Source organism: Strongylocentrotus purpuratus, unplaced genomic scaffold (genome assembly GCF_000002235.5).
Source record: "Strongylocentrotus purpuratus isolate Spur 01 unplaced genomic scaffold, Spur_5.0 spur5_scaffold_12, whole genome shotgun sequence".
NCBI lineage: Eukaryota > Metazoa > Echinodermata > Echinoidea > Camarodonta > Strongylocentrotidae > Strongylocentrotus > Strongylocentrotus purpuratus.
This window is the reverse complement of record NW_022145597.1, coordinates 8,660,888-8,688,511: the sequence shown is the minus strand read 5'-3', so window position 1 is coordinate 8,688,511 and position 27,624 is coordinate 8,660,888. Positions and strand designations below refer to the sequence as shown.

Sequence of the window (27,624 nt, the reverse complement as noted above, 5' to 3'; positions counted from 1 at the left end):
ATCTATCACCTTAATAATACTTATAACAATTTAATGTCCTAATAGCTCCAACAAAAGAAGATGATCAGAAAGCACATGGCAGACCGACCATTAATCACAACTTTTTTCATGACTAATTATTAAACCATAATACAATTTAGAAGCATATATGGAGGCTTTAATTTTCATTAAAAAATTGTAATGCTATTTAAACCATTCATGTACTCAAATGTAGGCAAGGAATATATCATCTATCACAAATGGAAAAGTACATTTCTTTTACTTTTTCGTTTTGCATTTACACATGATTTGTTGATTTGAATGTGCATGATGATTTAACAGTAGTTTGTTCGGAACTATTATAAAAATGGATAGATGCATCCTAATCAAATGCTTGGCTGTGAGCCGGTCAGATAATATGCATCAGGATTACTGTTGACCAATGAAATTTAGTAGTGATTTACAATACTTTGGCAATTCAGATACAAGACAGACTAAGATTATATCAGTGTTTAAATGATTGAAGACCATTATTTGGCAGTATCGTTTTTTGCATCTTCTATTATCTGAGGCAATTTTGTTTCACGATTAAAAGCTAACATGATTGACAGACAACGTAATTACAATCTGACATAAAACACAAAACAAAATTACATTAATATATCCCGCAAAATACCTATATACAGATAATTCCTCACAGATAGAAAGATCAGTCTTTCACCTTTGACCTTAAATGTCTTGTGTCACATAGTCGATCAGGTCGGTGACCTGTAAAAGGTCGTCCTCCTCCTCGCCTTCTCCATTTACAGTCCCTCCGATTGCGCCACCATGAGCATCCCTCTCCCCCGGTGAAGCAGCCCCGTCGTGAAGGCCTCCTGTACTAGCACCCCCATTGACAGTGGTTGGAATGTAAGATTGTCCCATTTGCGAATGGGGGAGTTGTTTGGTAGTCCTCACTTTCTGGCTAACAGCCTCATCACTGCTTTCGTCGCCAGATTCATCCTCATTCTCCTTGTTTGAGTCCTGATCCCGTTCACTCTTACTATCATTTTCGTCCGATTCTGTGCTCTCCCCCGCCATTTTCTTATAGTCGATCCTTGTGGATAGCTTCCGCAGAGAAGATCGCTGGAGATCGATGCTATTCTTCTTCTTTTTCCTCCTTCCAATATCACTATCCTCACTGTCACTTTCAATCCTTCTCTTCGATTTTGTCTTCTCCTCTCCCTCCTCCTCCTCCTCCTCCTCCTCATCACTATCGATGCGGAATTTCCTTTTTCGTTGGGTGTAATCCTCGACCTCGGAAGATGACGACGGAGAAGGCGTCGGGGTCCTGGCCGCCTGCTTCCTCTTCTTCAATCTCCCCTCGTCGCTGTCGGAGTATTCTCTGTAGGAGATGACCTTGGCCGCGGCTTTCCGTCTTCCTCCAGAGGTCCCCTCATCATCCTCAGAATCACTCCCTGTTAAAGATAATAAACATTAAAGATAAAGTTGAGTTCTGGTCATGCGATTGAATTGTGAAAGAAAAGGTGTGGAATGGATCAGAAAAATTGATCATGTAGCATGTAAGTATTGGTGTGTACTGCAAGGTTCATCCAAATCATAATAAATTTGGCCCAGTCTTGGTAAAGTAACAAGCACTGTACACAGAAAGATGTATATGGGACTACACAAATGGTGCCAGGCCTACTTACCTTGATTTCCTTTCCTTTCTATGCTCATTACTCAGCCAGTATACATTTTCTACCAAAATTGTTTGGCAAATGACATTTATTTGTAATCTTGAACATTCCGTGTAAGTTTTGTTTGATTCTGTGAGAATTCTTTTTTTTAACAAGAACTCAAGTTTATCTTTAATGATAGCAATAAGGAAATTAAAGTGAAACATGGCAACTATTATCTTAGATTGTTCTAAGATCTGTTGATGCTTTGTTCTTGATTTCCTGTTGGAAGTGATAAATGAAATGGATGAATTATATGAACGGAAAGCTTATAAGCCATAGAATACAATAATATCAATTATACTACATTCATTCAGCTTTCCATTGATACAATATCATTGTGGTTCTCCCACAATAATCGTCATTCTATTCCCAATACTTACCGGTGTAACTGCCACCTGAGCTTCCGGAGTAATAGCTGCCTTCATCATCTTCCGCTGAGCTGTAGTATCTCACCCTCTTCCTCCCCCTCTCACTCTTTCTTCGCGGCATGCCAGCGTAGCGAAGGCTCCTCTTCGAGGGTGCCTTTCGTCTTGATGCGCGACGTCTCGATGTCAAGAAGCTGTCCTCACTCGCTTCAGAGAAATTACTGCCATCTTCAGCCGACTCACTCTCATTCTCACTGCGGAAGGGAAGATAAGGTGAGGAAGGGAAGTGAAGTTGAGAAGTCTGATAGCGACGGGTAATGCATTCCTACACTCAATCTTGCTTTTCTCTTGTCTCATTTCTGTTTTTCTCTTTCGGGTTTTCATTAAGACAGCCATAAAAGATGATCAGGCAACACCAAAAACTAATTTTTTGATAAAGGCCGACTACTCTTGTCAAGGAAAAAAACAAAATGTGTGTGGAATGTTATGTTGTGTTTAATCTTGCGTTTATTACTGCTTGCCCAATGCTTATGCTAATACCATCTCTGAAAATACACAACGAAATGTTTTTATTGTGAGGAGCAGTGTTAGTGAATGTCTTCAACATTGAATCACAAAAATTCCAGAAAAAGCAATACTCAACCTATTTCGGCAAATTTGGTATCATTTTTTTTGTGTACAAATATTCCCCATCTACTAGTACCACTGACATTGGTCCCCCATTATTGGAAAAATATGAGTCACTTTTTTTTTGGTACTCTGTAATAAGAAGCCTTCATTATCATTATTAACATTATTATCATATCTTCTTATCGAGTCACTACACAAGTCCCGTCCAGTGGTCCACACAGGCTTTGGCACTGCAATTCACGGCTTCCAGGTCATCTCGGGTACATGGCTCTGCCAGGAGTGGGCAGACTAGCAGGTGTTCCATTGTCTGTTCCTGGCTGCATTCACAAGCCGTTTGTTCGTCTCCTAGACCCCATCTCTGCATTAGGACTCTGCATTGTCCATAGCCAGTTCTTAGGCGGTTGAGGCTTAGCCAGGAAGGCCAAGTCTCGCTGGAGCCGGATGTGAGGGATTCCTTTGGGCTGAGGAAGAGTTCATTCATATTATCATATGAATGATCTATTTTCAAGGAAGTTGAGTTATGCCTTTACCTGTCCACCTTGAAGTCTTCACTGTTCTCGTCCTCGCTAGACCCGTCCAGATCGTTGAGCCGTCTCTTCTTCTTCCCTTTCCTGTCCCGCCTCTTCCCCTCTTCAGCTTCTCCGTCCACCTCCTCGGCTCTCTTCTCCCCCGTCTCCTCCCCCTCCTGCTCCTCCTCCTCGTCAACTTCGTCTCCCATGATGGTTGACATGTCCTTCCCTCGACTCACCCCCCAGCGGGACTTGATTTGGTCCACCGCTGCTAGGAGAAGAAAACAGAGAGATAGTAGTGACGGCAGTGATGATGGTAGTGGTAGTGATTGTGGTAGTGATTGTGAAGATGATGATGATGGTAGTGATTGTGATAATGTTGATGATGATGATAATTGATGATGAAGATGATGATGATGGTGATGGTGATGATTGTGGTGGTGGTGGTGATGATGATGATGATGATGGTGATGATGATGGTGATAATGGTGATGATTGTGTTAGTGACGATGATAATGGTGATGATGATTACGGTAGTGGTAGTGATTGTGATGATAGTGATTTTGATGATGATGATGTCGATGGTGTTGTTGATGATGATAATTGATGATGAAGATGATGATGATGATGGTGATGATGATGATGGTGATGATGATGATGGTGGTGATGATGATATTGATGATGATGGTGATGATGATGATGATGGTGATGATGATGATGGTGATGATGATGATGGTGGTGATGATGATATTGATGATGATGATAGTGATGATTGATGGTGTCAATGATGATGATGACAATCATAGGAGTAATGGTGGTTAGTGATAATGACATACAGTTCTTCTTCCAGTGCTTGTACAGCCTTCTGGGTACCAGTAGATTATTTCTATACTTTTGTGCAGTGCTGTGAACTAGTGTGCCATGATTCACTACCTAGGTTTAAACCAAACCTAGTTTTGCATCTCCTATTTGTAATATTACACTACGTGAAATTCCCCATACAACACAAGGGTTTTTTTCTCAATTTTTTTGTTAAGAAAGGAAGATATAAATAGAATGCATTGCCTAAGTCCTGGTACAAATTGCTAACACTAACAATAGCAAGTGAACTGTTCAGACCAGTGATATCATAATAAATTGATCAAGATGGTACAATCCATTTTGTTATATTAGAACCTTAATAGAGTGATGAAGTGTGACGTCATCAAAAAATTGTTTCTAGAATTTCACAATTTTTACTTCATTTTCAGAAAGAGCATACAAAATAATGTCCAAAAGTCAAAAATAAATTGAATATGTTGAGTATTGGCTGAGATATGACCATCTGAATAAATAAATTTCCTATAGGAACTGAGTGTTATTTTGCTCTGGTTAATAACATAACGAGCCAGAGCCAGAGCAATATAACACTGAGTTCCTATAGGAAATCTATTTATTCAGATCGTCATATCTCAGCCAATACTTACCTTACCGGTATTAAATCGATTTTCGACATTCGGACATTATTTTTGATGCTCTTTCGGAAAATTAAGTAAAAATTGAGAAATTCTAAAAATAGATTTTTATGATGTCACAGCTTCGGTACTCTATTATTTCCATCCAAGACCCAATAATTTTGTTGAAAATCGAGAATCTAACCTTTTTTATGCTCCTCCACCTCGTCATTGATGGCCGTCTTGATAGCTGAGTCAAAGTCATTGAAGCTGTAATCAATGGTCTTACGCGACCTCTGCGACCTCCGACTCACGACCTCGTAATCGTCTTCGAAATCGGGCACCACAAAGTCTCTCTGAGATCGGCGAGGTCTACTTCGCCGATCTCGATGATGTCGTGAGCTTCGCGATCGTCGACGGCGTGAGCCCTGTGATCGGCGCGACCGCGAACCCTGTGATCGACGTGATCGCGAGCTGTGGGATCTGTGGTTGCGTTGATCCTCGTATTCAACCTCCTCCTCTTCGTCTTCTTCTTCTTCATAATCATTGCGCCGTGATCGCTTCTTCTTTTCGACTACCGTTGTGTCCTGTTGCAAGAGATTACATATACAAAATCAAGTATAAGCTAGTTATGTACAATGAGACTAGGGCCTAAACTAGGGATAATTGTCTAATCATAAGAAAGTTATGAATTTTTGAAAGTTGTTATCACTGTACCTATGGGCACTTTAAATTGGCTGAAGCAGTAATGTCAATGTCAATTTTGTTGTACTGAGCGAGGCGGGAAGATTGAGGCCGCCATCCTTGTCAAGCTTTGCTTACGATTGCGGTCTCCTGCACTTTTCCAACAGAATAGTTTGGATAATACTTTAAATTCATGATATGTTATGGAAATATTAAGTTTCTTATTATATGTACATATATTATGTAAAAAAAAACATTTTGACATGAAGAATTTATATGTTGAATTATACCTTACATTTATATGTTCTTTGTTATTCAGTTATATTATATTTGGAAAAAATGCAGAAATCAAATCAAATAAAAAAAAAGTGATGTAGTACTTAACAGTTCCAACATATATAATGACTAAAATTTAAAAAATACAAATATTTATTGCTCAGGATGGTCTATTCTTTTTAGAGGACCTATAATAATTTTGCTATCTATGATATATTTTGAGTAGTGCCCCAAGGGAGGAAGAACAGAAATTAATGATATTTTTGTACATGCAAATGGGAGAGTTATCCACGTCCTGCATCACAATCCATCGACCGAACTACCAATTTGAGATTCGCATGGACTTAGTGATCTCATATTTCAAACATTCATAACTTCCTTAATATTGATCCGATTCATTTCAAACTGTTGCCATTCTGTTTGTTATTTTTTTGCTCTCATACAAATCAACTCATTACAAGGGTTGGACTGCCCTTTAAAGGGATCCGGTAAACTTTGTCTCAGATTCTGAAAAAAAATCCTGGATTTAGCTCATGCTGCAATCATAATTATAAACCTTTAGGTCAGTCAGGAACCCCATGACTTTTACAAGCCGATCGTCTTGTCTGATTATCAAAATATTTAGGATTGGAATTACAAATTTGAAAACCGTTTGTCAAACGGTTTTCATAACATGACAGTCTATTGGAGAAAACGAGTATGGTAAAACCGGTCACTCAAAGATTTTTACTTTTTTGAGGCACTTCTTGATCATTTTGAAGCGTGATTTGTTTAAGGCTTCAATATTACACCATATGACAGACACTGATAACACGTAGGGCCGTGCATCTCAGATTTAACATCCTTTAATACATACCTCTGGCAATATATTGACGGCACACACATCAGTGTATTTATATTTCAGCTTTCTTTCATCCCTGCAGGTGAAATATAAAAGCAAGAGAACAAATGATGATTAAAGGGCAGGAAATAAACAGGCATCATAATAATTATAATAATAATAATATCAGCTTCAGGAACAAATATATATGAGCTAGATAATAGCAATAGCTTTTAAAATGATAAAACATAACATTATTCAAAGGGGCAACTACATGGCTAGTTTGGGCTCGCCTGCGCTCAAAGTGACTGGGTAACATTGCCTCAGATTCTGAAACAAAATCCTGGATTTAGCTCATGCTGCAATCATAATTATAAACCTTAAGGTCAGTCAGGAATCCCATGACTTTTACAAGCAGATCACCTGTCTGATTATCAAGATATTTATGATTGGAAATCTAAATTTCATTTTTTGTTTTCCTAACAGTTTTTATTACACTACAGTCTACTGAGGAAAATGAGTATGGTAAAACCGTTCACTCAAAGATTTTTTATACTTTTTTAAGGCACTTCATGATCATTGTGAAGCACCATTTTCTAATGGTTTCAATATTACACCATATCACAGACACTGATAACACGTAGGGCCATGCATCTCAGATTAAACATTGTTAAACGATGCCTTTAATATGTATATATGTAGCTTTTGCAGCTTATTAGAAATATATCTATTCAACAAAATTTGTTGTGAGATTTTTTTTGCAACAGTTCACTGGACTTGTTCACATGATCACAATCCATTTTCTTAACAATGTCAGTCTTGCCATCACTGTGTAAGGCTTTCAAGTCACCTCTCTAAAAAAGGATACATGAACTCTATGCTAATTAGACAAATTGGGCTCATTTTCATCAAAACTTCTTTTACCTTCTAGCTAGTCTGTCCTTCTTTTTGAGGTCACCATCGAGATCTTCCAGCTTTGCTTGCAGATTGACTATCAGTTCCTCCTGCAGAGTGAACAGAACAGAATAAAGAATGATTTTTCTTCTCAATCAACAAACAATGTGTATTTCATGGATAGAATGGATGAAAATAGAGTATAGGGAGTGGAGGCAATTTTCTAAGTCGGTAGAGCATCTGCCGGTTGAATCAAAGATCATGAGATCTTGGGTTTTGATCTATCCCAGACCTATGATTTAAACCTCACTGAGTGTAAGCATGTCCCTTCCGTTTCACTGGAAACACCACCCTCCTTCCCCTTCTCATCCTCCTCCTTCCCCTCCTCCTCATCATTCTTATCCTTATAATCTTCATCATCATCGTCATCTTCTTCCTCCTCTTCCTCCACCCCCTCCTCCTCCTCATAATAATATGACTAAGATGGAAACTTGAATGAAACTATATAAACCAGTAAACCATGCTCCCACATGAATGCTACCAGAGACAAAATTTACCACAGAGAAAACAAACCTGACAAGCCTAACATAACTCTTCCTTTCCCCCTCCCTTCCCCCTCCCTCTTGTTCTATGCAATGGGTCATTTTTGTACTCACATGTTCACACTTTGGGCAGAACCAGTTGCCGTCTGGGATAGCCATGAGCGGTGGTCGTAGACAAACCATATGAAAACAGAGTCCTTCTCCCCTTCCCCTTTCCCTTCCCCCTCCCTTCCCCCTCCCCTTGTCTATACTATGGGTCAGTCTTGTACTCACATGTTCACACTTTGGGCAGAACCAGTTGCCGTCTGGGATGGCCATTAGCGGTGGTCGTAGGCAAGCCGTATGAAAACCAGAGTCGCATTTATCACACAAGAGAATCTTGGATTGAATAAATGAAATTGAATGAAAAAAAAGATATTGAATGACAATTCCATTTGATTTCTTTACTGGCCATGTTGGTTGTTGAAGGACATTTCATAAAATTCTCTGATAATTATTAAATATGCATTTACAGGGGCATTGTTTCATACACATTCATAAGTGTATAGATGGCCAACAAGCTATTAAAACACATGTAGTAACATTGACCCGCTTTTTGATGGCATGTTGGCAAACTTGTACTTATAATGGGTTTGTGAAACGATGCCAAAGTGACTTAATAGGTCTGCAGTATTAAAGTCAAGCAAATCATTTTGAATTTTCTAAATAACGGCCTTCAAAATTACCTCAAGAGACAAGGGCCCCGTCTGACAAAGAGTTGATATCAATGTACAAAAGAGATAAGAGACTGCAAACTTGCGATTAATTGGAGGACTTGGGATTGATTTGCATCAATCGTCACTCTTTGTAAGACGGGGTCCTTTTCGTAAAATAAAATATACCTAATGATAGATTAACAATCTAAGTCAATGAATTATAATAACGAAAAATCAATGGGTGGTATGATATTAATAATTACCCATCGGGGATGGTTGTACAGTCCACATTTACAGCAGGGGGTGTCATCATTCTCTTCAGAGATCCAGTCACTATCATCAGCCTTCTTCAGTTTGTTCTTTCCTGCATAACTGCTCTTCGCTGGTAATTCGTCCTCATCTTTCTCCATTTCAACTATCTTATTGACGGCTTTCTGCGACGCTTTCCTCTTGGGAGTGTACCGTAGTCTTTTCTTCTTGCGTTTCTTCTTCGCCGTACGCACCCCTTTCTTTTTTTGAATTTTCTTCCTTCCGTAGTCATCGTCGTTGTCATCGTCATCACTTTCTTCTTCTTCTTCCTCATCGTCCTCTTCGTCTTCTTCCTCATCTTCCATTAGTTCTTTGGAAATGCTTTTCTTTTTGCTTTCCTTCTCTTCCTCATCCTCCTGGCTAAAACCTTCATCCTGGCTTGTCTTCTCATCTTGACTTGAAACTTCAACTTTCTTTTTTGGTCTTCCTCTTTTCTTTGGGGCTGGTTTGGGTTTCTTCGTCTCCGCCGGTTGCTCCTCCTGTTGTTTGCCTCTTCTTGGTCTGAGAGGACGAGACCCTTTACGCAGAGGCCGGACGGCTTCCTCCGCTTCTGTTTTGTCCTTCTCAACACCGTCATCCTTCTTTGTAACATCCTCCTTTTCTTCTTCATCTCTCTTCTCAGTGCTCTCCGTTTCCCTCTTTGCTCCTTCTTCACTCAGCTCTTCCATCTCCTTTGATGCGGGCCTGTCTGCTGTCACGTCCTCCTCCACTTTGGAACCTTCCTCCTTCTCCTCTCTAGTCTTCTCCTTCCCGTCTGATTGGTCTTTTGGATCAGTTTCTTCTGCGCACTTGGTCTTTCCATCACTCTCATCATGCTGCTCTACACCCGACACCTTACCGTCTCCCTTCAAGAGATCCTCATCTTCTTCACTCGTGGCAACTTTACCATCTTCCTCCTCTGCTTCTTTCCTCTTCTCCTTCTCTTTCATACCATCCCTTTTCCTTGATCCTTCACCTTCTGATCTCTCCACACCTGCTTCAGCAGGACTCTTCTTGGAATCCTCCTCTTGCAAGTCAACACCTTTGCCTACTTTGGCGTCCCTATCGGGCCCTGATTTATCTTTTGACACTTCGTTCTTATTCACAACATCTTTGACTTCTGTTTCCTGTCCTTTCTCTTGTGTAACCGACATGTTTGTATTTTCCAAGGGTTCTGCTCTGGCTGATCTGTCTTCCTCCTTTTCTGTAGCCTCTTTTTCTTGAACTGACTTTTCTAATGCTGGGTTGTCCTCTTTGGGTTTTGGGACATCCACCAATTTCCTAACCTCGGGAATACTCTGGGAGTCACTGTCTTTAGCCTCCATGGCCTTACATCCTTCATCTTCTTGTAATTGCGTTTGCTTGGCCACGCTACCTTTCCCTTCTAATCCTCCTTTAGACTGTGCTGGCATCTGACCATCTTTCCGACCAGAATCTACTCCAACTGACGTTCCCTCCCCCTCCACCTCTTCCGTTTCTTTCTCCGGCTGAGCTGGTGCAGTCTCCCACGGTCTCATGAACAGGCTAGTGGTGGGCGTTCTGGCCCTTGGTGATGCCTGGCTGGGGATCAGAGATGAAGTGGATGAGGAAGCCATCGGTTCCCCTGCAAGGGTCTTAGGCGGTGTCACGGTCAGTTCGGGTGCAGACGCTGGTCTGGGTGCCCTTTCAGAGACTTCCTCAGGCACTACAACAGAGGTTGGCTGGCCCTCAGGTCTACCCTGTTGACCATCTTGATCTTCTTTTGTCCTCTCATCGCTTACAATGTCTTTTGATTTCTCCTTCTCCTCCTTGCTGCTATTGCCTTTACCAGGTGCCCTTTCTAGCACCTTCTCAGAAGGATCTGTTGATTTGTTTGATTCCTTAGACTCGCTCTCTCCTGCAATGGCCTTCACATCCACATCCTCTTTATCATCCTTCATGACTGATGCTTCACTCCCTGATGGAGTTGAAACCGGCTTGTAACCTTTGACACCGTCCCCTACCTTCATAATCACTGATCCTCTTCTGCAGGGTGGTACTTCCTGTTTCACTCCCAACTCCTCTTTTTTCACATCAACCAAACCTTCCCTGTCAACCATCCCCTCTTCAGATTTGATCTTGGTAGCTTCTTCTAATTTCAAAGCAACACAGTCATCTTTCTGAACAGAACTTTCTGTTTCCATTTCTGTTTTCAGTTTAGACAAATTCTCCTTTAAATCACAAGATTCCATTGGTTCTTCTTTCACTCCTTTATCATCAATATATTCCTTCTCTCCATCGGTGGTATCCATTTGCTCCTCTTTCACTGCTAATGTCTCTGATTTCACAGTCCCTTCTGGTTTCATCACTTCAGCCTGCATCGTGGTTTCAAGTTTCACACCTTCGGAGTCCGTTTCTTGCCTGAATGACACCTTCAGGCGAAGCTTGGCAACTGTAAAAGAGAATACAGAAGACTTGCTTAAAGGCTTCGTTTAACAAAGGTAAATCTGAGATGCATGGCCCTAAGTGTTATCAGTGTCTGTGGTATGGTTTAATATTGAAGCCCTAAACGAATTGCGCTTCAAAATGATCATGAAGTGCCTCAAAAAAGTAAAAAAATCTTTGAGTGACCGGTATTACCATACTCATTTTCCCCTAATAGACTGTATTATTATAAAAACCATTAGGAAAGTGAAAATTGAATTCCGATTTTCCAATCATAAATATCTTAATAATCAGACAAGCGATCGGCTTGTAAAAGTCATGGGGTTTCTGAATGACATAAAGGTTTATAACTATGATTGCAGCATGAGCTAAATCCAGGATTTTGTTTCAGAATCTGAGGCAAAGTTACCGAGTCTAGCATGAAAACATATATTTTCTGGCCAGCCCAGCCCAGCCCAGCCCAAAAGGTAAAAGGAGTTTTTAAATATCATTATACTGTGCAAAGATTGTATATTTGTAAGAATTTAAATGACATTTGTCCTTACAAGTACATGGATATAATAACTTTTGACAGATTTGGTGCTGTGTCCTTAATGTTATAACATTTTTTTCTCTGTCACATCCAAAGCTACGACCTTTAAAAGTGAAAACACAATATAGCAACATAACAATTTCAGAGAGGTGGCTTTACTTTGTTCATAGATACAGGGCAAGGCTCAGGATTGCAATTGAGTTTTAAGTTAAGGGCAAGGATTATGATTAAGTACAGTGTTGCTATGTAGGTAAGGGGTTGAAATAAAGAATTCTGTTGATGAACGAAATTGACATGGAGCAACTGACATAGATCAAACTGTCACTTGAGTAAATCTCGTACAACCCTAAAGTTGCCAAAGCAAATGTCGGTCCCCCATTTGTATTCTTTAGAGAATTAGCAATGATAATAATGTTCTGGGTCATACAGCCCTCAATACATATGCAATATTTCTCAGCGCTTTACAGAAATGTTATTACCCCAGTCATCGGATTCAGGCTTGGACATTCTCCACTCCGTAGGGAGCGTTTCAGCCAGGCACCATTTTACAGACACTCACAATGCTGAGTAAACTACAACGATTTTCGCATCCTACATTTTGTGTAAGGACATCGAGTCACTTTTCGGGGATTGAACCCACAACTTTCGCGTCTCCACTCAAGTATTTGAAACCCCTAGATGTCTTACTTTCTTCCTTGATGTCAAGCTCAGTGTCCTCGTCGTTGGTGACGGACGTCGTGGTCGACTCCGAGTCATCTGTCTTGAGTTCTAACGAGGTGAGTTTGTTTGTGCCTTTCTTCAGTACAGCAAGAAGCCCTGCCAGATCATCTCGGTCCCTGGGAAATTAGAATATTCAAATTACAGTGAAACCTGTATATAAAGACCACTAAAGCCTGGGAGACTGGACAAATGTTGTTTATATAGAGGTCTTTACAGTGAAACCTGTATATAAAGACCCCTCAACAGAGACTAGATAAGTGTTACTAGACAGGTCTTTATACAGTGAAACCTGTATATAAAGACCACTAAAGCCAGGTGGACTAGATAAGTGCTCTTAATATAAAGGTCTTTAGTGAAACTTGTCTATAAACACCACTCAAGGGATGTGAAAAGGGGTCCTCTGTATGGGCAGGAGGCCTTTACATGCAGGTTTCTTTAGTGGGAAAAGGAAATTTCAAGTTAAACAAAGAAATGTGGTCTTTATAAAAATAGGTGGTTGCTAAAGCAGGTATAACTCTATATCGTAGACCTGTGAACAAAAATCAATTTTCTTCAAGAAGCTCATTCTCGATATGTTAAGAAGCAGATTGTCAATGGAACAGGTTTTCAGTTTTTTTAACTTTCACCGGAGCATAATTTTAAACAGTTTTATTTTTTTGTCATTGTTTTAGTCAAACCTGCTTTAGCAACCACCTTTATAGAAAGACCACCTGTCTATTAAAGACCCCATTTTTCATTTCATCAATAAGGTTTCTCATTGAAATATGTACTTAAGGAATCTAAACATACAGACCACCTGATTATAAAGATCACTTTTCATGTTTCCGTTGAGTGGTCTTTATATACAGGTTTCACTGTACATACAAACAAAAATTTATAGATATTGCAAGAATGAAAGGCAAAGAATCAAGTGAGTATTTATGAGCTCTGACAAGACTTACTGTGAGACCATCTGCCAGGAAGAGTTGTCTAAATCATCTTGTTCTTCTCTGTACACTCTGATGTTAGCATCATGATCCTAAATAAGTGACAATAATAATCAAATAATAATTAGATCAATTTATATAGCACAGCTACTATATGAATATACTTTATTAAATAAAAACTCCTAACAGTGCTTCTTTACAGACACACAATAAACAACTTTTCAAAAGGTCCTAAAAACAAGTGCGTCTTCTGCAAAACTTTGAAGACAGCAACATATCAGGCTTTTCTTATGCCTAGTCGAAGGGTATTCCAAAGCTTTGGAGCAGCGTATTAATGGGCAATCTCCAAGAGTTACTTTTGCTTTTGTGTGAAGTATATTTAGAAGCAGCTTGTCCTGGGTACTTTGTAAATGATGTGCATATTGATGTGATTCAAAGGGTAATAATTCACCAGCTTGCAGCCGGTAATCAACATATTTTAATGCTTTGGTGTGTGAAAAAGAAAGTTTGCTCTCTCCCTTTTTCTCTCTCTCTCTCACTGCCACTCCCCTCTCTTTCTCTCTCTCTCTCTCTGCTTAAATTTTCTGTCTATTTTTTGCAATTGATGATTTTATTCTGTCTTATATTTCCACAAAAGAACATTACTATAACTGTTTAAGCCTTTGGATAACATGAAATGTAATGCCTAGGTCACACCAATGGGTTGAGCCCATGCATTTCCACTTTGATGTGAAAACTGGAGAAACGAGCCGACTTTGATCTGGGAATGCATGATTTGAATCGGAACCAAAGTGACATCGATAAAGCTACACTGCTTTTCCCATGCGGTTTATAGGAAACGGATCCACAAATGTAAAAGTCTGAGAAAATGTTGACACATTCAAAATTTCCTGCTGCATTTCTCTGCATTGAGTCGGCATCAAGACGGTATTGAAGTGACATTTAAATTAGAATGCATACTTCCAACCAAGAAAGCAGAGCTGCCAACCTTGTGCAACCCAAAAAAGGAACCATGATGGCAGGAAAAAGGAATTCATTAAAATGAAACTTACAACGAGTGACACACTTCCAATGCAGAAATGTCCATTCCTCATGCTGTTTTTTTCTCCATATTAGGACCTATAGTTTATTTAGGCGCCACGGATTTATTCAACTGGCATTCGGAATGCATGTAGAATGCCCTATTCAGAATCTATTGTTCTGTTAATCCGCATTCCAGAATGTACCTAGAATGTACCTAGAATGCGGTACTTAACGACTTAATTGGCGCATTGTGGGTGCATTCTGGAATGCTCCATGAATAGGCCATCCAAACAAAGGCGAGATCGATCGGCAGCAACTACCTTCTTGATATTGCGTGCCGGAAGAGTTTCGATATAGAATGCACCATAAGAATTGATAGAAATCAACAGATATTTAATTGGTTTCGCTTCTGTCTCTCCCGCGATCGGTCGCTCTTTGCATTTCTCGAGCGCAGGTGATAATGGACTTACTTTGATTTCTTTCCGACGGCTTAATTTTTGTCATAAACTCCGGTAACATCAGCGATATTTAATTGTTTTCGCTTCTAGCTGTCTTTCTCTCACTATTTATTTCTCAAGCGTCGGTGATATTGTAATTGATTTTCTTCCTTTTCTTCAGCTTATTAAAGATGGTGAAAAGAGTAGAAGAAAGATTGAGAAAGAATGAAGACAGATTTATTATGACATTCCCGCCAGGCCGCCACAAATATGTCCTGAGTCGGCGCTCTCAGAACAAAGGCGCGTAACAGTGTCAAATATACGCGGTGTTTTGAAACGTTGGTGTTGATTGACACGATGCCTCATTAAAGATGGTAAAAAGAGTAGAAGAAAGATTGAGAAAAAAATGAAGAAAATATTTTGCATGAAAATGCGGATGAATCTGAATGATCAAAATGAGAGGAAGAAAGAGGATGCAAGAGATGGTGGGTGTTGAAAGATCGGAGGACTAATGAAATGATACATTTAGATAAAAAGCGAGAGTGGATATTTGTGGTGATTACATTTGTACCATCTTATTTTAAAACTTTTTGGGGGGCAGGGATGGGGGGGGGGGGGGGGGGGGGGGGGTCCGTCTTTTTTTTTTTGGCCAGGGAGGAAGCAGCCTGGCCCCGTTGCCCCCCCCCCCCTCCATGAGTCTGCGCATGAAGGAAAGCACATTCTTTAATGAAAACCTATGAAGTATGCTGTTTCATATAATCTTATTCCTAAACCGAGACAGACATAATTTTCTTTGTGGTCTGTACTTATGTTGCGTATCATTTTTTTTAATTTGTTACATCACTTACCTCATCTACCCTCTCTATTTTTTAAATTCCTTCTCTTATAAATAATGATTTTTTGTGTGTGTGTGTGTGTGTGTGTTTTTTTTTCTTCAATTATAAATAAAATACGACTTACGGAATTTCATAAAATTGTAGAGGGTGTGCTTATTTATAAATAAAATAATGACAGATTTATTATGACATTCCCGCCACTACTATGTCGGCGCTCTCAGAATATAGACGCGTAACAATGTACGCGTGTTTTAAACTTTGGTGTTGATTGACATGACCCCTCATTTTAGATAAGAAGGAGACAGTGTTCATTCGAGATCTGGATTTATTATTATTATCGAGAGAGAGAGAGAGAGATTACAGGTGTAAATTGGCTGTGTGCCTGTAACAATTCTAAAATGTTGGATTACAGTATGTTGTCATACACAAATGTTTTTGTCATCGGAAATAAGTGCTCCTCACCATTGACCACGGTTGCAACAACGACATTCAAATAATGACAGATTTATTATGACATTCCCTCCACATGTCGGCGCTTTCAGAACAGAGGCGTAACAATCGTAAATATCGCGGTCTGTTGGAACTTGTGTGTTGATTACAACATTTCCAAGATACAGTCATCAATCCAACTTTCTACTTCATTCGTGCCTTTTCATCGTACCCACAAAAAGATCAATAGACATATCAGAATCTCGATATTTAATTGCTTTCGCTTCTCTCTCTCTCTCTCATCACTGCCCCTATTCCGTTATCATGTTATCCTTGTTATAGATAAAAAGCGAGAGTGGATATTTGTGGTTACCATCTTATTTTTAAACTTTTTGGGGGGCAGGGATGGGGCGGTCCGTCTTTTTTTGGTGGCCAGGGAGGAAGCGGCCTGGCCCCGTTGCTCCCCCCCCCCCCTCCACGAGTCTGCGCATGAAGGAAAGCACATGCTTTAATGTAAACCTATGAAGTATGTTGTTTCGAATAATCTTATTCCCAAACCGAGACGGACATAATTTTGTTTGTGGTCTGTGCTTATATGTTGCGTATCATGTTTGTTTAGCGCACACTATCCTACCCCCCCCTTTTTTTCATCACCTCCCTCATCTTCCCTCTCTAATTTTTTAATTCTATCTCTTTTTTTTCTTCTTCAATAATAAATAAAATATGACTTATATCATATTTCTTTACGGAATTTCATAAAAACTGTAGAGGGTGTGCTTATTTATTCCAAAACAAAAAAAGAGAAGGTCATATATAGATCAGTAGAGAGTGGGGGAGAGATGATAACTGAGTGAGAGGGGAATTGGAGAGAACGAGGGAAAGAAAGAGGATGCAAGAGATGGTGAATGTTGACATATGAGGTGGTGAAATCTGATTTTAGTCTTTTTTTTTTTTATATATATGAGAAGTAAAAAGATTTCTTATTTCTTATTTCCAATCTAAATAGTCCGTATGCTCTAATAATTTAACAATGTTATCTCACGCCAACATGGCATGTGGACAACAACATGACACGTGCGCAACAACCACATACCAATAATGACAGATTTTGACATTCCCGCCATAAGCATGTCGGCGCTCTCAGAACAAAGGCGCTTAACAATGTCAAATATACGCGCGTTTTAAACTTTGGTGTTGATTGACATGACGCCTCATATTAGATAAGAAGGAGACGGTGTTGATTCGAGATAGAGATGGATTTATTATTATCGAGAGAGAGAGAGAGAGATTAAAGGTATTGCAATCCTAAAATGTTGGATTATTTTGTAATACACAAATGTTTTTGTCATCGTAAATAATTGCTCCTCACCATTGACCAGTCGCAAAACGACATTCAAATAATGACAGGTTTATTATGACATTCCCGCCACATGTCGGCGCTCTCAGAACAGAGGCGACTTAACAATAAATATCGCAGTCTGTTCGAACTTGGGTGTTGATTACAACATTCCTAAGATACAGTCATCAATCCAACTTTCAAATCCCCACCAATCTTTCGTGGTCGGGGGAAGGAGGTGGGGAGGTGGGAGGTGGGGGGGGGGGGGGGGGGGGGGGGGTAAGAGCATCATCCATTGATATTTGTTTGGTTCCTATCTCGTGAACTTAAATTGACAGTCGTAATGGATAACACTAGGTCTGAACCGTGAAACTACGAGACGTCCGGTAATATGAATACATGTATCTAAAAATGGCACATAATATTAATAGCATAACAAAATATCGGCCTTTAGACTGATCCCGCACCGTAATGTGCCCCTATAAAGAAATACGGGGTTCTCGAGCGATTTCGGTTAGATCGCAAGTAATGGAAAATTTGGCGGTGCTTTCTACTTTCATTGCGCCTCATTCAGTCAATTTCGTGATTCTTTTTGTAAATATAAAAATGAAAGTTCAGACTTTTTTTTATTTCTAAAGATATAAGTAATGTTCATCAATACGAAAAATAAGGTCCGTTATTTTTTGAGGGAAATTGCCGTCTTATTTTGCTGAAGCTTCACGTCTTTCCTTTTCAATACACTCACGATACAAATTGCGTAAGATCGGTCGATACCTCCATTCATTCCCCCATTGTCTATGATTGTCGTGTGCTAAAGCTCGGCCGATTATCAACCGAGCCATAAATAATAGGCCTAAGCCTTCGTTTTACACGGGTTTTCGACACATTTTGTAACTATATTCTGACCAACATTATGCCATGATCTACACTAAATGCCCTTTCTTTCAAATGTGCAAATCAAATAAAGGACTATTTGGGGAACTTATGCATTTTGAAATGAACATTGTTTTATTCTCGAAAACAAAAATAATATTTACTTTGAATACTTTCGACTTTGTTTCTCATAATTAGAAATATTCATTTGTCGTGTGCCTTACCATATTACAATCTTACCACTATTGCCTAGATATATTTTATGGAATAAAATGACACACAAACCCCATTTATCAGGATAACCATTGAACAGCTAGACTTGTTTTGGTTATCCCTCGTGAGAATTCAATTTATTTGTCTTCGTCTCCATCTGTGTTCTCGTTCAACCTATCCTGTCAATAAAACTTTGTTAATCTTCTCATGATCAGTTCTGTAGATGGCATGTATACATGAAATGATGATGATGATGATGATGGCGATGATGATGCTTACAATATTGTAATAGAATAGTAATGATAATAGACATTAATTTCTTCATCTTGCACTCGCTTTTCTTTATTGCCAGAAAACTTGTTTGTTTTTTTATGTTGCCTTGCTTTTTTTCCCCCTTTAACAATGGTAGCATATTTGCCCAGGAAAATTCTCATATTCGTGGCTATACCTATAACTCAAACCTGCTCTAAAATGGTTACATGCCCTCGTAAAGGTACATAAACAGTGGTTGTTTGTATTGTCATGTAGCTTGACCTACGTTTGGGCCTACATCCTCTTCTTTCAACACGGTAATCTTCCAGAGTAGTTACACCTTTACATTCGTTTGTTCCTCTTATTGTGGGATCCGGTCCAGGCAGCTGAGATAAGCGTTTCATAATAGAGGAGGTCCATACATGAATGATTCGCTAAACTGATCAAGTTGATAACATGAAAACTGTATTGTCAGAGTTCCGACACTGGTAATTACAGGGGAGAAGAATTACCAAGTCAGGGGTCGGTTATTTAATGGCTGTTTTCACAACCCGCAAAGGCCTTTGTTTTGTTATCTGATCTTGTTTATCGGATCGTTTTTCAAACTTTTATGAATGTTTTCCCCTGATTTGTTTTGCTTTCCTTTAAAGCAAATTTCCACCACAGGGTTGGATTGCCCATTTATTTTAATTAAGTACAATTTATAAATGCCAAGTCTCAGATGTTTCATATTCCATTCAATCTTTCGGGGAAGGGGGGGGGGGGTGGAGCATCGTCCATCGATATTTTTTGGTTTCCTAGGAACCAGTCGTAATGGAAGTCGATGTTAATACAGAATAATTATGATGTTCCCACTGAGTAAAATACGTCCTTTGCCTCCACCGTTAAATCTTTTCCCTTGCATTTATTGAACGGGTAGTGTAATTTACTTGACACGCAGTTGATTTGAACGAAAGCAAAATGGCAACAACAACAAAAGAGAGAGAAAGAGATTGATGATAGTTTGACCGAGTTTAAAGAATTTGAAAATACAAACAATTTATTTTATATAAATGTAATCTTTTTCGAGCGGGAAAATACTTGTATTAGAACTCGTTCGTAGCGTCAAAATTCATTTTACCGGGGAAGAAATAAAGGGGCCGCAACTTTTTTATGGGAAAATGGAAACGTAATACCAAGATAATTTTTTCCTTCAATTAGGAGACGACGTGTTTCCGTTGTTATCAACTTCAGAAAATCAGAAGTTGAGAGAACGAATGTTATACCTTGTTTAAAAAGATAAATAAAAATAGCTCTTACTCCTTCTAAAAGTGCTCCGCGCTGTCTATATAAACTGATACTTATTCACATTCCAACACTATGAGGCTGTTCACACCGCAATGAGATAGCGCGGTCTATCGTAGCACCCCCTTTTTTCTAGCGCGCGCTGGACGGCGCTATCTCTCGTGGACCACCCCCAAGAGGTGCTCCAGTGGCACGCCGTTTTGGCTCGCCGTGGCTCGCTGTTGGGCGGACCGAAACGACGTTGTACCTTCCACACCGCAGAGATAGCGCGGTCTAGCGCGCGCTATCTCTGCCGGTGTGAACAGCCTCTATGTCGGCAGAAATTTGAAAAGACAAACATGTTATTTTATATAAATGTAATCTTTTTCGAGCGGGAAAATACTTGTATTAGAACTCGTTCGTAGCGTCAAAATTCATTTTACCGGGGAAGAAATAAAGCGGCCGCAATTTTTTTATGGGAAAATGGAAACGTAATACCAAGATAATTTTTTGCTTCAATTAGGAGACAACGTGTTTCCGCTGTTATCAACTTCAGAAAATCAGAAGTTGAGAGAACGAATGTTATACCTTGTTTAAAAAGATAAATAAAAATAGCTCTTACTCCTTCTAAAAGTGCTCCGCGCTGTCTATATAAACTGATACTTATATATATTCCAACACTATGTCGGCAGAAATTTGAAAAGACAAACAAGTTATTTTATATAAATGTAATCTTTTTCGAGCGGGAAAATACTTGTATTAGAACTCGTTCGTAGCGCCAAAATTCATTTAACCAGGGAAGAAATAAAGCGGCCGCAACTTTTTTATGGGAAAATGGAAACGTAATACCAAGATAATTTTTTCCTTCAATTAGGAGACATCGTGTTTCCGCTGTTATCAACTTCAGAAAATCAGAAGTTGAGAGAACGAATGTTATACCTTGTTTAAAAAGATAAATAAAAATAGCTCTTACTCCTTCTAAAAGTGCTCCGCGCTGTCTATATTCCAACACTATGTCGGCAGAAATTTGAACAGACAAACAAGTTATTTTATATAAATGTAATCTTTTTCGAGCGGGAAAATACTTGTATTAGAACTCGTTCGTAGCGTCAAAATTCATTTTACCGGGGAAGAAATAAAGCGGCCGCAACTTTTTTATGGGAAAATGGAAACGTAATACCAAGATAATTTTTTCCTTCAATTAGGAGACAACGTGTTTCCGTTGTTATCAATTTCAGAAAATCAGAAGTTGAGAGAACGAATGTTATACCTTGTTTAAAAAGATAAATAAAAATAGCTCTTACTCCTTCTAAAAGTGCTCCGCGCTGTCTATATAAATATGATACTTATTCATATTCCAACACTATGTCGGCAGAAATTTGAAAACACAAACAATTTATTTTATATAAATGCAATCTTTTTTCGAGCAGGAAAATACTTGTATTAAAACAAGCTCGTAGCGTCAAAATTCATTTTAACGGTTAAGAAATAAAGCGATCGTAACTCTTTTTTTATTGGAAAATGGAAACGTAATTCCAAGATATTTTTTCCCTTCAATTAGGAGACAACGTATTTCCGCTGTTATCAACTTCAGAAAATCAGAAGTTGAGAGAACGAATGTTATAGCCTGTTGTGCGCCGCGCTGTAGTCACTTTGGCAGGCATTTGAAATCACGCAATTCTGATTAATCGCCAGCGTCTCGGGCATGCTTTTTAATCGCCCAATTCTCAAAAAGTCGATGCGATTTGCGCCTTTTGTCTAGAGAACAAAGGCGCATTCCAGAATGCATTCCAGAATGTGCGCATTCTGGAATGCCCCTTTGTTCTCTAGACAATAGGCGCAGGTCGCATCGATTTTTTGAGAATGTGGCTAGAATGGGGTCATTCCAGATACATTCCAGAAAGATTAACAAGGACATTCCGAATGCATTCCGAATGCCAGTTGAATAAATCCGTGGCGCCTAATACAAGTACATATTTTTTTTTTGTTATTTTTGTATTATCTGCGTTTCATCCTTTTTGAGAATATTTGCCTATTCCAGTATGTTTCAAGCATGTTTAACCTTATCTTTCTATTTGAATTTGTGATCAAAACAACATTTCAGGCAGTTGTTTGACGTGTGGTATGTAAAAAAAAAAATGTAAAAAATAATAATTTGGAGGAAAAAAACAGAATAATTCCTAGAAAAACGTAATAGTTAGCAGCTCTGACATACCTTTTGAAACCAGTAGACGAGTCCCATCTTATCCCTTCCGATTGGCTGTATCCTCATGGTCTCTGGCTCTATCTCATTCACAGCCAGCCTGAACTTGGACTTTGGCTCGTCAAATTGGCTATCGCATAGAAACTGTTGAAAACCACAAGGGGAATCTTGCATTTACATTTTCATCGTAGAGATTGGATTTACAATTTCTGTATACCTGCAGAGATGCCAACCTCTTGGCACAAAAAAACAGACTGAGTATCCTAAAAAAATCAGATTTTGGAGAGAAAAATCAGATTTTCACGAAAACTTGACACTACCACTGGCCCGTCGGTTTTTATGTGATTTCTGCTGTTTTTATGGTTTTTTTTTTTTTTTTTTTTTTAAAGATGAAAAATCGTATTTTAAGATTTTAAGATTGTATTTCAAATATCGTGTGATCACAAAAATGCTCGCCTTATCAGATGCATGCACTTGCATTGATTACTGTTCGATTCTGATCACTACATAATGAAAGACAAACAAACAAAAATGACTGTTGAAAAAAAATCAAAGAGATAACTTTGGGTTCATATCCTCAACTGGGTCCTCTCTACAATGAATTATTTGTTTACATTACGTGAAACCTGTATATAAAAACTGCACAAGGGAAACATGAAAAGTGGTCTTAATAGGCAGGTGGTCTTTATGTACAGGTTGATAACCATATTCAAGGGAAATTAATCTTCTTTCTTCTTTGAAAATAGGGAAATATTGACAACAATCTTACCTTTAGGAGACCTAATTTTGTTTCTGTTTTACTCTGCATGTAACCTAGGGTGTCCACCTCCCATGCTGCCATTCCTGAATAGTAGCGGCTTATCTACATGTATACGGAGAGAAATAAGATTGTGCACATTCAATAATTTAGTACATACCTTAAAAGATAGCAAGGCATTTCATATATCGAAGTTCAACCTGTAGGAAGTTGTCATTTCTATCAACGGTACACCTGGCGAGTGTTTCATAAAGACTAAGATCGACTTAAGTTGGACTTCAACTATGGCAGGCAGTTCATGCCACTAGTTCCTCTAACCATTCCTGGCATTGGTTTCTCAAAGGACGTATAAATCGAGGTCACAAAGCTACAGAATTTACATTTTTTGATAGTTCATTATTGAAGGAAAGATCAAAATTTCTTTTTTTTTCCCCTCTCATGTTACATCTAGTATAAGTCCAAGTCTTAAATATAACTTAAGCTTACAATGTAAGTAAATTTTTCCCCTTGAACAATGAACTATCAAAAATGTAAATTCTGTAGATTTGTGACGTCCCTAGAGAGACAAATTGTGAGAGCAACCAGTGACATGAATGGCCTGCCATAGTTCAAGTCCAGTCTTTGTGAAACACCCCCCCCCCCCCCAGATTCAAAGGTAAGTTATAATTTCTTGACAAGTGATTAACAACTGAAGACAATAACAAAAAACAATATTACAGTCATCACTAGAAATAAATACACTTTATCTAACTCAAATCACTTCAAATCAAACTAAAAATGCATAGAAACTGAGCAAACTTTACTTTCTCTCTTACCTTGACTAAATGTCTCTCCCATTTTTCGGCATTCACGTTTTTGATTAGACGACGCATCAACTTGATGATCATCTCTCTCAAAATTGGAACATCTGAAGAATAAAACAAAATATGAGAGTTTATAAGACATTATCTTGAAGTAAGTTGGTCGGTTTGTTTCTTTTACAGCCTACTAAGAAAGCATGTGATTGTAAGTAAGCAACCATTGGACTAACCATTTACATGTAAGTCCTCTCTGAGGGACTTGGTAATGAGGATTAATGCCTTACCAAAGGGCACTACCACATCAACTTGGTTTCAAACACGGGATCTCCGGTCAAGAGACCACTGCTCTACCACTGAGCCATCAATTTGGATTTTCTGATTACTCTTTCAAAATTATCATAGATGGCAGCAGTGGCAGATCCAGGGGGGCATGGGCCCCCACTCCTGGCTCAAGGAGGAGGGGGGGGGGGGGGGGGTTGTAGAGTAAAAAAAAAAAGATGTTTTTTAATGAAATAAACCATTTAAAATGAATAAATAAATAAAAATAATTAGAAGTATAGTTTGTACAACTTTTTTCATTTTTTGTGTGTGGGTAATATGGCTTAGGCCTGAGTCATGTCGGGATTTTCATAAACCGGGTCCCGACGGCGTTGCACCGATCGGGACCCGGTGTCCCGAAATCAGCTCGCAGGATTTGTCACTTGCCTCTATAAAAAGCGCATATCATCAGTATGTTCCTTAAAAGTGACCTTTTTTATCAATCAAATAAATCAACACATGCATACCTCGGCTCAGATCGGTATATTCTTCCATTTGACATTATTTTCATCCATGATTGGCGATGTTTAGTGCCATTATCGTGCCTCTAAAAGTAAAAAAACTGGGGCAGAAATGGAAAGACAACATTCGAGCCGCCATTTTGATTTATGCAGGTTGAATAAATCTGGTCAAAAAATATGAATGTTAGGATAATAAAACGGCTTTCTAAAAAATTCTTCTGTACAATATACAGATCATATAATATTTTAAAGACAAAATAAATATTTATCTCTTATTTTAAACATCGCATGCTTTTTTTTAAAAGCTGAAAATTACTTGGTAATCACAAGAAGTTTCGATACGGATAGCTGTTGCAAGGCAAGTTGAGACTAGTCTCGGAAAAATGCGCAGTGCTCCTCGTAATTAGCTGTAATGCGTGCCAGAACGAACCCAAACAAAGACGTGATCGTAACGAGAAAAAAATCATTAAAAACTACGAGAGCACAATTGGAAAGACAACTACTGCTCAAAATTACCATAATCAGATACATAACTTGGACAAAGAACACAATAATCGCCCAAGAAATGCCACAGAAATTGTGATAATCGAGGAGTAACTGGGTACATTTTTATCGCAAGGGGCCTGCTGCAAATACTCGAATCCTTTGTTTTACTGCTTTTTACCGTAGAGGGCCTTATTTGGTTTCTAGCCTCGTGTTCAATTTAAACACGTGTAATTCGGATATCGCAGCAGCTAGGCCCTTCCGATAATGATTGTACCTACATGTATAGTAACTCCCTAAATATCACTATTTATGTGGCTTTTCTTGGACAATTAACTATTGTATTCTTCCTCCAAGTTATGTATCTGCTTACGATAATTTTGAGTAGTTGTCTTTCCAATTGTGCTCTCGTAGTTTTTAATGATTTTTTTCTTGTTACGATCACGTCTTTGTTTGGGTTCGTTCTGGCACGCATTACAGCTAACGAGGTGCACTGCGCATTTTTCCGAGACTAGTCTCAACTTGCCTTGCAACAGCTATCCGTATCGAAACTTCTTGTGATTACCAAGTAATTTTCAGATTTTTAAAGAAGCATGCGGTGTTCAAAATAAAAGAAAAAATATCTATTTTGTCTTTTAAAAATTGTTCGATCGGTATGTTGTAAAGAAGTACTTTTTAGAAAACAGTTTTATTATTCAAACATTAATGTTTCTTTCAACCTGATTTATTAATCCTGCCGAGAGACCCGGCCAGTACAGTAGCTAGCTAGCAGCTAGCTGGCAACAACAACCCCATGGGGCGAACTGCTTTGCAACCCATATTTATATCAGCAGTTTGGATTGATTCAGGATGAGCTAGAATATGATTGGTAACAATTAAATACTTAAGTTTTAAGGTGGATTGATTTTAGTGGTGTGCAAATTTGCACTTTCTGTACGTACGTATGTACGTATGTGCAATCATTGAGCTTTGAGTTAATAAACGGTACCTGAACGCTGTGTCATGCATGTATTGTTTATGAACTGCTTTGCAACCCATATTTATATCAGCAGTTTGGATTGATTCAGGATGAGCTAGAATATGATTGGTAACAATTAAATACTTAAGTTTTAAGGTGGATTGATTTTAGTGGTGTGCAAATTTGCAATTTCTGTACGTACGTATGTACGTATGTGCAATCATTGAGCTTTGAGTTAATAAACGGTACCTGAACGCTGTGTCATGCATGTATTGTTTATGAAAGTAAAAGTTCCAAAGTTGTCAAAAATTTGTTGCCAACTTTTTACTTTAATTTCAAATACTTTACATCCTTCATTGAAATTTTTGTGTCAGTCGAAGAATTGCGCCTCACACGGCTTTGCAATTTGCTGTCTATGGGTACTAACAAAAAGGAGACTGAAGCGTGTGATGCAATGAAATTTTATATGAAACACTACAGTGTGGACTGAGGCGAATGGTCATGATGGTTGCTTCTACTAGTACTACACAATACTATCTACTAACGATTATGCCAAAGCCCAATCACCAGATTTATGTTTAAGGGGCACTGGTCTCAAATGAGGATCGTCCTCATAAACGAGGATATCCTCGTAAATGCGGACAAATTGCATCCTTAAGAACAAGGATCGTCCGCATTTTCATGGACGTTTTTTTCCATCCGCGCTGTGGGTTACAGGTTCCCGAACCGTGCGCTGGCATTGCGAAAAACAGACTCTCCAGGCAACTACAGGTAACAGGTAACTACTAATAAAATAACCCCTGTTCACCATCTACTTTTATGGGTCTTCCCAAGGATTTATTGATCATAACGTAAGAGTCTCTGTACAAACTCAATGTGAAATAGAGTCTACATCACAGAATCCGTTTTTTTGCATCCCCAATGCGCGGATCGGAAATATAAAACGTCTGCGAAAATGTGGACGATTCTTATTTTTTGTGCACAGGTCTTTCCGAGTATGCAAAGGCATTCCTCGTTTATGTGGACGATCCTTATTCTCGGACCGATATGTCATGGACAAACATCACATCACACATCACTTTCAGTTTCAGTCTCAGAAGAGTCAGATGCAGACAGCATTCAATTTGTTGCCCATTTTTCATTAGTACATCCAGGCACTGCAATCACACTGAATCAAACTCGCACTGATTTACAGACGAGGCCAGATCCAGGGCTAGGCTTTGGCCTGGGTAAAACAACACACAGCTGCACAGTCGACAGTCAAAGCTACAGTCCCACTCACACTCACACAGGTTCAAGCAAGTCTGCATATAATTCAACGTTCAAGGCATTTCTATTTCGCGAGACTAGACGACAATCACAACAATTTCCAGTTTTTAGGGGCTATGCAGTCGTAATGGTTACTTACCACATTTTGTTTCTTCTATTGCTTCTTGTAATTCTGGGATTGTGAGGTCGGGCAGCTGCAACATTTCGCCGTAACGCTCCAAAAAGGAGCATATTACGGCGAAATCGGGAAACTTATGTACAGACGCCATTGCTCTTCGTACCCAGAGCTTGTTAAA

The 27,624-nt window shown here is 38.9% G+C and overlaps 1 protein-coding gene across 1 annotated transcript; it reads right to left on the bottom strand.

Annotated features, from left to right (window-relative positions):
* Positions 1-50: 50 nt before the first annotated feature.
* LOC115918087 (remodeling and spacing factor 1-like) lies at positions 51-27,624 on the bottom strand. The gene is made up of 14 exons (XM_030981762.1): positions 27,468-27,624; positions 23,855-23,946; positions 23,052-23,144; positions 22,295-22,426; positions 13,433-13,509; positions 12,459-12,607; positions 8,812-11,246; positions 8,127-8,231; positions 7,342-7,421; positions 6,454-6,514; positions 4,843-5,224; positions 3,226-3,472; positions 2,081-2,319; positions 51-1,436 (listed from the first exon to the last, which is right to left on the bottom strand). Exons 1-14 carry the CDS (start codon positions 27,595-27,597, stop codon positions 709-711), a joined length of 4,950 nt encoding a protein of 1,649 aa, XP_030837622.1. The 5' UTR covers positions 27,598-27,624; the 3' UTR covers positions 51-708.

Bases quoted from the DNA above. Each gene is read 5' to 3' on its own strand.
- LOC115918087 (XM_030981762.1), bottom strand. From the start codon at position 27,597: ATGGCGTCTGTACATAAGTTTCCCGATTTCGCCGTAATATGCTCCTTT. The intron at 11,247-12,458 runs GTAAGACATCTA...TCTCTTTTACAG, and splicing joins GCTTGACATCAAGGAAGAAA to TTGCCAAGCTTCGCCTGAAG. The intron at 3,473-4,842 runs GTTAGATTCTCG...TTCTCCTAGCAG, and splicing joins GGTGGAGGAGCATAAAAAAG to CGGTGGACCAAATCAAGTCC.